Source organism: Myotis davidii, unplaced genomic scaffold, assembly GCF_000327345.1.
Source record: "Myotis davidii unplaced genomic scaffold, ASM32734v1 scaffold93, whole genome shotgun sequence".
NCBI lineage: Eukaryota > Metazoa > Chordata > Mammalia > Chiroptera > Vespertilionidae > Myotis > Myotis davidii.
The window spans coordinates 6048964-6061418 of record NW_006292095.1 but is presented as its reverse complement, the minus strand read 5'-3'; the positions used below and the strand labels follow the sequence as shown (position 1 = coordinate 6061418).

Genomic DNA, 12455 nt, shown 5'->3' with positions numbered 1-12455 from the left:
CTTAACTTTGATTTCTCACCAAAAAAAGGTGAATCAAAGTCCTGATTTGGCAAAGATATTGATAATAGCGATCTCCTAAATTATTGCTAGTTCATGACCAATGATGCTGTAGGCACTTTACTTACATTAGCTCTTAAATTCTAACAACAATGTTGTGAGGTGTGCACAATGATTAGTTCCATATTACAGAGGACGGAGCTGAGGCCCAGAAAGGGTAACTAATTTCCCCAAACTCACACTGCTCTCCAGTCGCAGAGCCATAATTTGAACCCAATCTGGCTCTGAGGGCTGCACTTCTGATCACCAAGCTGTACTGCATCCACCATAGTCATAAATAAGTGGAAGAAATATGGGCATCTCAAAGGTTGGGCTTTAGATGAGTACTGTATATTGCAACACTGGTGGAAAATCTCTTTTTTGACCTTTTATTTTCTCTTCTAATTGATACACTTGAATATACTCTACATCTTGCAAAACCCCTGGATAATCATAAAGATTTGTCTTAGAGAATAATTTGTCACCTTCTAAGAGATAAAGTTGGACCTGACCCAGTTAGATAATATTTTGAGATTGTTCCAGTAGCAAACATTCTCTAATAAAACAACTGGCCATGATTGATGAGGAGAAGAATTAAGCAATAATGCCAGTCCAAAAAAATCTTCAAAAGTTCACCTCTTCTTTCAAATATTAATCATGACAATATCTTTATAACTAAATATTTAGTAAGAGTTCAGAAGACATCCCTTTAAAACCTTAGCCAGTTTGGCTCAGTGGATAGAGCATTGGCCTATGGACTGAAGGGTCCCAGGTTCAATTTCCATCAAGGTCAGGTACCTTGGTTGCAGGCTCGATTCCTGGCCCTAATTGGGGCATGTGCAGGAGGCGATCAATTGATGTGTCTCTCTCACATTGATGTTTCTCTTTCTGTGTCTCTTCCCCTCCCTTCCACTCTCTCTAAACAAAACAAAACAAAACAAAACAAAACAAAAAGGAGACATGAAGAAGCAACTGAGTATACTTGAGAGCTACTGAACAGTGATATTTGGGGTGTGGATCACAAATCCATGTTCTTTCTCTTTGAAAGTTAAAGCAATCATTCCACTCAATAACATCAGTTGGTAAATACTCAGAAACTGTCAGCCAATGACTCAGGTAATAATCTACCTGAACATAGCTCCTCAGCATCTTTCTACTCTTGGTATTGGGCTGAAGAGCTTTTGTTGTATAAGCTCCTTTATTTTTTTGTGAGGCTCTCATACTTGCAAGTTTCTTGGAGGTACCCTAACAGCAGAATAACCTTTTCCAGAATTAAGACTTGACCTCTTTCCAATGTGAATATAAAAGAGTGTGTTTTAAAGGAGGAAAGGAATACTTTCATCATGCACAAATGAAGTGCGGGGAGTTATAGGGTTATAAGGCCTCTTTATACTGGAGATCTGGAAAAAAAAAACACACAACACAACAGGAAATCTGACAAACATAGGGAGAAACATGAGGAACTCAAACAGTCATAATAGAGTACTGCATCAAGGAGTACCATGGGTGAAATTTATAAGGCAGCATTTTTAAACACACAAACCATAAGAAAATGGAAAATCAAAATATACAAGTAATGTAGAAATAGAAACAATTCATGTGGTTTCTACTCTCAAAAATCTTGCAATCAGGAGACCAAAATGAAGTTGAAAGAAATATACAGGTTTGCCCTAGCTGGTTTGGCTCAGTGTATAAAACGCTGGCCTGTGGACTGAAGAAATACACAGGTTCAGAAAATGGATAGGCAAATAAAAGGAACTTTTGAACCCAACTGATTAATGTACATAATTTAATTGTAAAGTTCAAATATAAGAATGAACACCACTAGTAAGTCTAGCAACTGTGTGGCCTTGGCCTAGATGTCAATGGATAGCCTAAGTCATCAAGGCTTCATACATCTGAGTTTGTTTGACCATCTCAGATTCAGGACATAGTCCAAAGAAGACCTTACCCTTAGCTCAGTTGTGTACACAGCTCAGCAGTTGTGTCATGACCTCCCTCCCCTCAGCGTATTTAGCAGTAATCAGAGTATTAAATATGCCAAATTTACATTTTCTACCATGTTTAGCAGTAAAAGGGGATTGAGTCCTAGTGACTCTGGAACTGAGAGAATCCATTAGTAATGACAAAATGAAACACCAAATATTGGCCAGAAAAAAAATGCCTTGTTTTTTGTTTGTTTGTTTGTTTTTTGTCTCTAGTGGTCTGATACTAAATCCACCTGCACAGGTCATATTGCAAAAGAACACTTTAGGGTTCTTTATTGCTGAATCTGCAAAGCATGTCAAAAGGTAATTTTTTTTTTATTACTTTATGGGGAGAAAATCCTAAAGCACATACAACTTAATGGCAGGCAGACTGAGTCAGCACCATGCTTCCTTAGTGTTAAGTCATCCTTGATTTGCTTTCATTGTCCAGAGCCTTCTTTTACTGTGCCACCTGTCACAGTGATGTGCATTCTCCTGAGCTAATTCGAAGATGTAACTGCAAAAGCAGGAACCATCAACACTTCTCAGGTAACTGCACCTTACACCTGCATGTCCTCGGCACAGCTTCTGGGGGTGTGGCCAAGGAACGAGGATAGGTCCCATCCCTTCAAGGACAATGCCCATTTGAACTTGGCCAAGAAGCAGCAGACATTTCCCTACTGGGCATACGAGACCTGAGAATCAGTCCTTTATGGCTGAAAGCAGCCTTATTAGTTATCTAGTCCAACTCATTCACAGGCCAGGCAAATGAGTTCTACCAGAGATTCCCTGAGGAGCAGGTCCACGGAACTTCTCAGGGTGCCATTCTAGATGCCAAATTAAATGCTCTGTCTCAACCCTGCCTCCATGTTCTCTGAATCTCTCGATTTCCCCTTAAGACTCTAAGACAGTTTGGGAGATTATATATATAATTTCCCGAAATGCTTCAGCCTGAAGAATATTGTTCATTAGATGGCCTTCAACACCCTATTTTGGATTCAAAAATTAAACATTGATTCTTTTTAAAAAAATAAATTTTTATTGATTTCAGAGAGGAAGGGAGAAGAAGAGAGAGATAGAAACATCAATGATGAGAGAGACTCATTGATCAGCTGCCTCCTGCATGCCCCACATTGGAGATCAAGCCCGCAAGTATGTGCCTTTGACCAGAATCAAACCTGGGACCTTTCAGTCTGCAGGCCAATGCTCTATCCACTGAGCCAAGCCGGCTAGGGCCATTAATTCTTTTTAAATTCTATAACAATACAAATTTTTTTAGGTAATAGATGAGGCTTGACTAAATAAGAGAAATATCTCACTAAAGAAGGTGTGAATAAGAAGGAAAAATGTGTCAAAAGTATCCTTTCAATGTACATATCTTTATACTATATGAAAATGTAGCATGGTTTTGTGCAGTAGACATATCCCTATAAATATGGTATAAAAATAAAACTTTTGCAAATAAATGATCCACACTCATAAACTGGCAACTGTTATCAATCATTTTGCAAAACAAAAATGTTTTATAAAAAGGCATAAGCACCCCTTTATTTAACTGACTTTTAAGTGTTGTTTTACTATAAATAATAAATATTTAAAAGCAGGAAATTCCTCTAGTATAAATATGGAAATATTTTTATTTAAAGAGAAAGGCCCTGCCTTTATTTTGCATATATGCCAATTTTTACCCGTGTTTATGACATGCATTTTATAGTATCAAAGGAATAAATTAGTAAGACTTTCAATTTACAATCTAATGTTTAAGCTCAGGACTTTTTAATTCTTCTCATAATCATTTCTTCTTCCTGCTCCATACTGATCCTCAGTCACCACTCCTTCCAAGCCTATCCCATTGATTCAGGACTCTATTAATCTGGTATTAAGATTTGCTGTCCTTAACTTCAGTTTGCCAGACGATGGCAGCAGAGTACCATGGGAATGCTCATTGGCCTGGTGGTTAGAGAATGAATTTGAATCTGAAGAGTTAGTTTTAGCCCAAATGTGCCAAAAACATCAATATAGAAGCTGACTGCTTGTCCTTTAGACTTGAAAGTTATGATAATATCTGGAAGTTCTCCCAGAGAATTAACTCTCATAAAAGGATGCCAAAATAAATACTTTACTGACTTTGGATTAGTACAAATTCTATGTTGAGTCACATTTCAGAGCCAGATAAAGGGTGTCTATCCCCTTTATTGAGCTAATTAAGTTTTCTTGGTCCCACCAGTTTCTTCTTCCTACTATACCGAATGAAAAGCAGAAGGCTTGAATTCTGGCCACTCCTTAGCTGTCGTTTAGGACGAACATGTTACCTTTTGGGGTCTTAATGTTATCATTTCCAAAGTGGGAACTTCTCATCACAGCTACGGCCCTTTTCCATTTGGAAATTTCAGCAATTTTCAACCTGTGTGCTTCAAAGATTATAAAACATGCAATACCCAACTATGTAGTCAGGGGCACTGACTACAGAGGAGGCACTGACCTCTTTCCCCTTAGATTGTCAAATAAAAACATGACAACAACCAACACAACAATAGCCTTCCAGTGTGAATGCTTCAAAATTGGACCTATTTTTTATTTCATCAGATGATGGAAAAATATATTTTTTGGTGTGCCACAGAATTTTAGTAATTAGTTTGTGGGTGCCATGAGATTTAAAAAAAAAAAAAAAAGGTTGAAAATCGCTGTGATACTCTATGATTCATAATTATCTTTGATTACTTTCCTTTTTCTAAACTAGAGCCACACTAGAGGTTCTCACTTAAGTTCCCAATCTAAAGTTTTAGAGGCAACAGACTGCCATGGTTAGAAGATGAATTCAGCATTGGTCACTTACTTTTTAGCTGTATGACTTAAGGCAAATTATTTAAGGTCTTCCTATGCTTGTTTATGTAAAATGTTGATAATATTACACATCTCAGAGGGTTAAATGAGAATATTAGTATATAAAGGTATACAAAATGAGTATATTAATATACAAAGCATTAAGACCAGTGTCTGGCAAATGGTAAGCACTACAAATAAGTTAATTATCATATTACCTATGGGAATATAAAATGAATCATTATTTTTTTTCTAGTCAATGAAAAAACAGATGAAATAAAAATTGGCAGAAAAGTTCTAGTAGATTATACTTATTTTAATGCATTCCTTGATTTTTTTTGGGGGGTGGGGGGTGGTGGATGGTGGTCAGGCAGAGCATGAAGACCAACAGAGCTAGGTTTTAGAGCAGAAGGAATAAATCTCTAAATGGCATTAGAGATTTCAATGGTGAAATAGCAGGAAGTGAACTCTATAGTTGGCACTAGGAAAGTTCCTGCCCAATGACTTATCTAATTTACACAGAAAAGCAAAAAGACAATTACTCCTTCTGCTCTACAGTAGAAAGTAAAAAGATAATGTCCAAAATAGAAAAAATAATAAACAGGAATATAAACAAAAATAAAAGTATAGAATTAAATACAAAGAGAAAAAGCTGACAAGTTGAAAATGGTTATGTCTGAGGTGATGAACTCAGGAGCTGCTAGATGGGCATACACTGTTTCTTGCTCTGATTTGTCCTCTTCAAATTTTATAATAGATTTATGTGTTATCAAAATAAATAAAAAATAAAATAAAATCATGTAAAATAAAATGAAATCTCTAATGCCTATGGTTTTAGAGAAGTGGTCCTCAACTAGGGCAAGGATGATCACATAAAAATCATCCTATGCGATGGAGTGGAGGGAGTGGACAATGTGAAAATGGACCTCCGGAAAGTTGTGGCCAAATCCCCTGATCCCCACCTCTTGAGAACTACTTTAGAGTTCTCATTACAATGCTAATTTTTGTGATGGAGTCACACCAAAAAGAGAGGGGAATTATGAACATTGAATTGAAAAGAGGGTATGAAAAGAGTTAGAAATGGTTTCAATAGGTGATCCAAACAGTAGCCTTACATTTGCAAGACCAAGACATTGGCTTGATCTGTTGTCCTGCTGACTCTGCAGCCTTTAAGAGCACTGGTTCTTATCCAGAATACATAATATAACTTTTTAGGTGTGTCACATTGATTGGTAAATATGAAATTTTGTAAATAATTGCAACAAATTAGGTATTTAGTAAATTGGAGAAGATTCAGAATTATCCAAATAATACAGTAATTATTTTCACTCATTTGAACACCTGATAAGACTTTTTGAGGGAGATAGAAAGGAGTAGAATTATTGCTATCCACATGGAAATCATGCATGAGGCATGTCTTAACACGTGGTCTTACCATGTATGCCAGGAAAGGAAAATGTTTGCTCATAGCTTTCAAGGAAATCGCTACTTGGGGAAGAGCGATAATTACACCATTGGCCACATATAGGACTTTCATTTCTTCCAGTCATTCGCAGGACTTAACTACAGTGTCTTTTTTGATGTCTAATGGTCTATTCAGAAACATTTTTTAGAATATCCATAGGGAAGTCATAGTAAGCTGTGGCAAGACATTATTAGTCTAGGTAGGCAATATCCATTCTATTTTTTTTCTTGTCTCAAACATGCAAAAATAATTATTTGCATACTGTAAGCTATAGATAGATAAAAAAATATAAATAAAGAAGCCTAGCCGGTATGGCTCAGTGGTTGACTATTGACCTATGAACCAGGAGGTCACAGTTCAATTCCAGGTCAGGGCACATGCTTGGGTTGCGGGCTTAATCGCCAGTGTGGGGTGTGCAGGAGGCAGCCTCCTTGATGACTACCTCTTATCTCTGATGACTCTCTCTTATCTTTGATGTTTCTATCTCTCCCTCTCCCTTCCTCTCTGAAATCAATAAAAAATATATATTTTAAATTTATATAAATAAATAAAATGATTAAGCTGTTTTAGAATGACTTGAGAGAGGTGGCTTTGTCTTCCTGTTTTTATTTTATTCTTTGCTTTTTCCTAAGCATTTGAAGCAGCATAGAAGCTGGGGCAAGGGCAACAATAGTGTTGCTTATCTGCACCCTGGTGGAGAGAACACTTTTAGACTTTTTTGAAGGTCGTTTGTATCATAGAATTCAGAGTTGGAAGGAAGCATTTCACCTTTTACCTCCAGTCCGCCTACACACAGCCAGAGACTTCTCCAGTCCTCATACAGGCTGTTCTTTCCGATCCCCACATACATGCACGTGCTTCGATAATTATGAAAGCTTCCAACATTATACGATCATAATGTGTTTTCAGAAGGTATTTTATTAAGCATGGCACCGGGAAAGATTCAAAGCTTTAGCAAAAATTTCACACTCTTTTTTTTTTAGGACCTGGCAAATGTTGTTGGCTGGAGAGTTAGGCTTTGAGAAGGCAGAGACTTCCCAAAAGTTCCATTGTTCCTAAGCCAGTTTGAGCATGTTGCTTTTTACATTCCACAGCTCAGCTTCTATCCCGAATACTAAGCCGCTAGCCTTTAAAGACTGACAGTTGGTAACACACTAGTTCTCACTCAGACTTTTCTTCAGATGTTCCCTCCCCGGGCCATTCCCCCAGGGCAAAAGGTAACCAGGAAATAAGGAAACATCAGTCAACCTGAAAGCCCCCATCAAGCCTCCATACCTAAGTGGAGGCTTCTGAGGATTACAGGTAGGGAGCAATCTTATGCCAAGCCTGGCTCCTAGCACACCTGTGTGATGCAATTACTGATTATTTAAGCTGACAAATCACCTAAACAAAGGATGTCTCTCTTCTTCCAGAAGTGTGTTTTTGACTCGATTGATATTTTCCATAGATTACAATAGTTCAGACAGAATCACCACAAAAGAAGAGGGATACCAAGATTTTCTTGTGGCTTTTTCTGTCTGCAGTTATCCAAAACCTGGTGCTATGTGGTTTAAAGCCTTGTTCCACGTGAACTCCCCATTCTGAGTAGTAGTGGTACCAAGATGATTCTTAAATTGACATAAGAAGAAAAGGCCAGCTCTTTCTTCTCTATTTGTGTGGGTGAGGGAAGAGGAGGAGTAGCAATGATGACTGCTCTTTGACTTTGTCCTCACTCAGATAACTTCTCAGATGATCTTCACATCTCTGACAGGCTCAGGGAAGCAGATAATGCAGGGCCCTTAAGAGTGAAAGAGAAGCATTTAACTTCCAAAGCTCTCCTTAGAATGTTATTTTTTATCATAATACCGAGTGCCAAGTGACCAATAAAGGTTTCCCACCCTAGTGTGTTGAAAGGATTTTAAAATAAGAATGGCATGATTGGGTATCAACATGTGCATTCAGGACGAAGTAATGGCTCACGTGTCAGCTTTTTCCACTTCAGTGCAGCTTCATGTTTCTCATTTTATTATTAAATTGCAAACATTCTTGCATGTACCCTCATGATCACCCTCTGAAACCCCAGTATTATCCCCATTTGCAGATAAAATACTTACTTTTGTATTATTTTCAGATTTTGAACTTTACAAATTTTCTAGGAATTAATAATAAAGAAGCCATGAAGGAAAATAAAGTAAAAGGAGGCAATGTCCTTGTACAGTGGTCGGCAAACTGCAGCTGGTGAGCCACATGTGGCTCTGTGGCCCCTTGAGTGTGGCTCTTCACAAAATACCACATGCAGGCGCGCATGTACAGTGTAATTGAAACTTCGTGACCCATGAGCAGAAGTTGGTATTTTGTGGAAGAGCCACACTCAAGGGGCTAAAGAGCCGAATGTGACTCACAAGCCGCAGCTTGCCGACCACTGTCCTAGTAGAATGAATTGCAATCTGAGCACCATCTGCAGAAGGGAGAAGGGGATTGTATCGTGCGTTGTTGTTTTTCTTAGAGTCCTATAGTGGCTCTTCACCTCGTCTGTAGTAAGAAGGCTTCTTGGATGCAATGTTTTTGGGTGAGATGGAAGGAGTGATGGATTAGAAAAATACAGTAGCAACTCAATAGGTACTTATTTTAAACATACTATATGGTATTGAATCCTCACAATCATTTTCCACCTACTCTTAATTCCACAGAAGGAAATTACAGAGCCTTCTATAATTGACCCTCTTAGAACTAGTGTGTAGCTAAGGATCCCCAGCTACTCCCTAGTTAGGGGCTTAGAAATATCTCAGCCATTAGTAAGTTTCAAAATCTCTAATGAACAGATATTATGCCAACTTACTAAGATTGCAATGCTATTGCAGGGCCAAAAATAGTGCCAACGTCGACCACCAGCATGAAGGAACCCTCTGGGACAGCAATTCGCGGTTTTATTTCAAGGGAAGAATCAAGTACTAGTAGCTTCTTGATCTGTGACAACGGGTAAGAGCCTCAGAGAACTCTGGTCCCCTATGGCTTTCTGATAATCCCAGGGCAATAAAAATTTGACTGAAACTAGAATATTTGCTTTATCAGCTTCTATACTGACCAATGGAATTGTTTCTCACCAACATGAATTCATCCCTTCTTCTCCCAATATCATTAAACTAAGTAAATATACCTCCCCCAATAGTCCTGAGATAACTTATATGATAACCAAAGGTTATGTATGCAGTTTCTTTCAGATTACCTCTCAAGCACTATAGAAGTGTGGGTTGGATGGCATTTCAACTATTTCCAAATGGCTTTTTTTAGTATTAATATATCCCCCCTTTCCAACAAATTGATGATAAAATGGTCTTTGTTTCAGAATCTGCAAAATAGGGTCAGTAAATTCTGCCCCCTTTTTTCCTACAGCTCTTTAATACATTAAAACCTTGATTAATTAGAATGCAGAGTTGGAGGGGAAGGGTGATATGTCTAGAGATTTTAAATAGAGAGTTGATCTAAAAATTCCATTACTATAAATTTTATTATGAATAACTCTGTAATATGTTGGCAACATTGTAATTTAGTAGCTATCTGATACCAAGAAAATATTTAATGCTTGAAAAATGTGATTGTGTACCATTAAATACTGTATTATAAGCAAAGCAGAGTCATTGTGCTCTGGAATTATATAAGGTAAGTTCAAATGCTGGCTCTAAGCTATATGATCTTGGACAAGTTGCTTAACATCTAGGTACTTCAGTTTTGATATCTTAAATTAGTATAATAGTAATTAATTCTCTATAGGATTTTTTGTAATGAGATTAGGTATTTAAAGCATTTTTCTTGACTCCTGGCTGAGGTAAGTGCTCAGTTAATATTACTTATTATTGCAGTTATCAATTATTGTATCTAAGAAGGTGTATAAAATTGGATTGAATATGTAATAAGTGCAGAACTTTTCAAATATGTGGATTTTGAGATAAATCCTTAATCTTGTTTTTGCTATAATTCACCTCCTTCTTAGAATACAAGAAAACTCATGCTTTTGCTTAACTAAAGATCCCAGATTGATGGATCAATTTAACGGAGGTTTTACTGTGCATCTTCTACAGGGGAAGCAGGTGTTAAGTGTCTGACCCATCAAATGTGCCACTACTTCATGTCTGCACTAGGAGGAATATCAAAGTCCTAGGAATTTTAGTTTCTACCCTTCTTTGCCTTTTATTCTAGGATTTTATGACTGAGATAATCTGTGAGAAAGGATTAAGCACTGTTTAGAGGAAAGGTACTGTGGAATTTTGTGAATTTATACTTTGCCCCACTCTTAATGACAGCTACAGGCTAACAAGGGGACTTACAGATCTTTCTATTTTCTTTTAAAATGGTTGGTAAATAGAAATTTATTGAATGTCTCTATGTGCTGAGTAGGCATCTGCTTGATGTGTTTGTAGATATAGAAATCACGTTTAATCTCTTAGGCCAGTGGTCGGCAAACTCATTCGTTAACAGAGCCAAATATCAAGAGTACTTTTTATAAATAGACTCGCCCAGGCCGAAAACTGACTTCTGCGCATGGACCATAAAGTTTCAATCGCACTGTACGTGCGTGCTGACACGTGGTATTTTGTGGAAGAGCCACACTCAAGGGGCCAAAGAGCCACATGTGGCTCGTGAGCCGCAGTATGCTGGCCATGGTCCTGGGCAATCTAGTGGGTAAACAAGACAAATTCATATAAAATCAACCAGAGGCCAGATAAGGCAGCATTTCAAGTGCTGTATTGATGATTCTAGCAGAAGGTCAAAGAGGAAGAGGTTAGGAGGGCTGCATGATTGTTCCAGAAAGTTTCCTGTGGGAGTTGGGGTTTGGGAAGGTAGATGAGAGTGGGAATCTCAACTCCTGGAAGGATATGACATGGGCGAGGCACGGGGCAAACATGGAACCCTCCATGTACCAGCTGACCTGATGAGAAGTAATAAGTAGAGTGCTTTGAAAAATAATATCTAAAATTTCTTAAGAATACATTCTTTGCTATTGATATTGTGTGTGCATGTGCATGTGTGAGTGTGAGTGTGTGTGTGTGTGTGTGTGTGTGTGTGTGTATTATGTCTACGCTAATGCAAAGTTGTTACAAAGTTCAATTGGAAAATTGTTTGGATAATGTAAAGACAATCTGTGCTCCAACCATGTTTATACTTTTATTTATTCTTTGCTATGTCTTTTGTGATGATAGAGGATTGGCAATTCATGGATAATAAAAGCCACATAAAATCCTTAAATGTAATTTTAGCCATTCAGTTTCACTGACTTTTCCAACTATCCTTTAAGACAGCTATAAAAACAAAATAATTTAACTTACTCTTATTTTTCCCATTGTCTTTAATTCCCCCATTGTCTGTGACAAATAAGAAAATAGTCTAAAGCAGGTATCTACAAAGAGAATTGATCCACACAGCCTATTCTATCCACAGACTGGGCCTATCAGCCTTATATCTGGCTGGATGATCCTTGAATATGCTTTAAAAACCCATAAATAAGGTAAGAGATAGTGAAAGTAACCCATCCAGATAGTCTTTATGATGATGCTTAATTCGCTTATACCTCTTAATTTAAAAGCAAGATAGTTTCACATTTACTAGAGGCTTAAGAAAAATCTCTAATCACCCTGGCTGGTGTGGCTCAGTTGGTTGAGTGTCCTCCCATGTACGGTTCAATTACTGGTTAGATTAGGACACATGCCTGGGATGTGGGCTTGATCTCCAGTAAGGGGCATACAGGAGGCAGCCAATTGATGTTTCTCTCTCTCCCTATCCCTTCCTCTCTCTAAAATAAAACAACAACAACAACAAAACCCACACAGATAAACAAAAACACTAATCAGGGCCATACTGCTGGTTATACAGTGGTATACCCTTAGATAAGTACCATTTGTGGGTGAATTACTGTGATACTTCATCAATGGAGTTGGTTAGCTTAGCTGATTTAAATACATTGTTAATGAGATCAATGGCAGGTTCTGCCCCCACTTTGTACTATAGCAGTGGTCGGCAAACTGAGGCTCGTGAGCCATATGTGGCTCTTTAGCCCCTTGAGTGTGCTCACGAAGTTTCAATCGCACTGTACATGCGCACCCACACGTGGTATTTTGTGGAAAAGCCACACTCAAGGGGCCATAGTTTGCTAACCACTGTAGAATAGAGTGAATTTTTAAATATATGTA

At 37.8% G+C, this 12455-nt stretch overlaps 1 protein-coding gene across 1 annotated transcript in view; it reads left to right on the top strand.

Moving 5' to 3' along the window:
• KCNU1 (potassium calcium-activated channel subfamily U member 1) overlaps window positions 1–12455 on the top strand; it is a 126972-nt gene that overhangs the window by 47263 nt on the left and 67254 nt on the right. Inside the window, 3 exon segments of the mRNA XM_006765651.1 lie at window positions 2238–2327; window positions 2455–2552; window positions 10747–10761. Of these exon segments, the coding sequence (XP_006765714.1) occupies window positions 2238–2327; window positions 2455–2552; window positions 10747–10761 (203 nt within the window).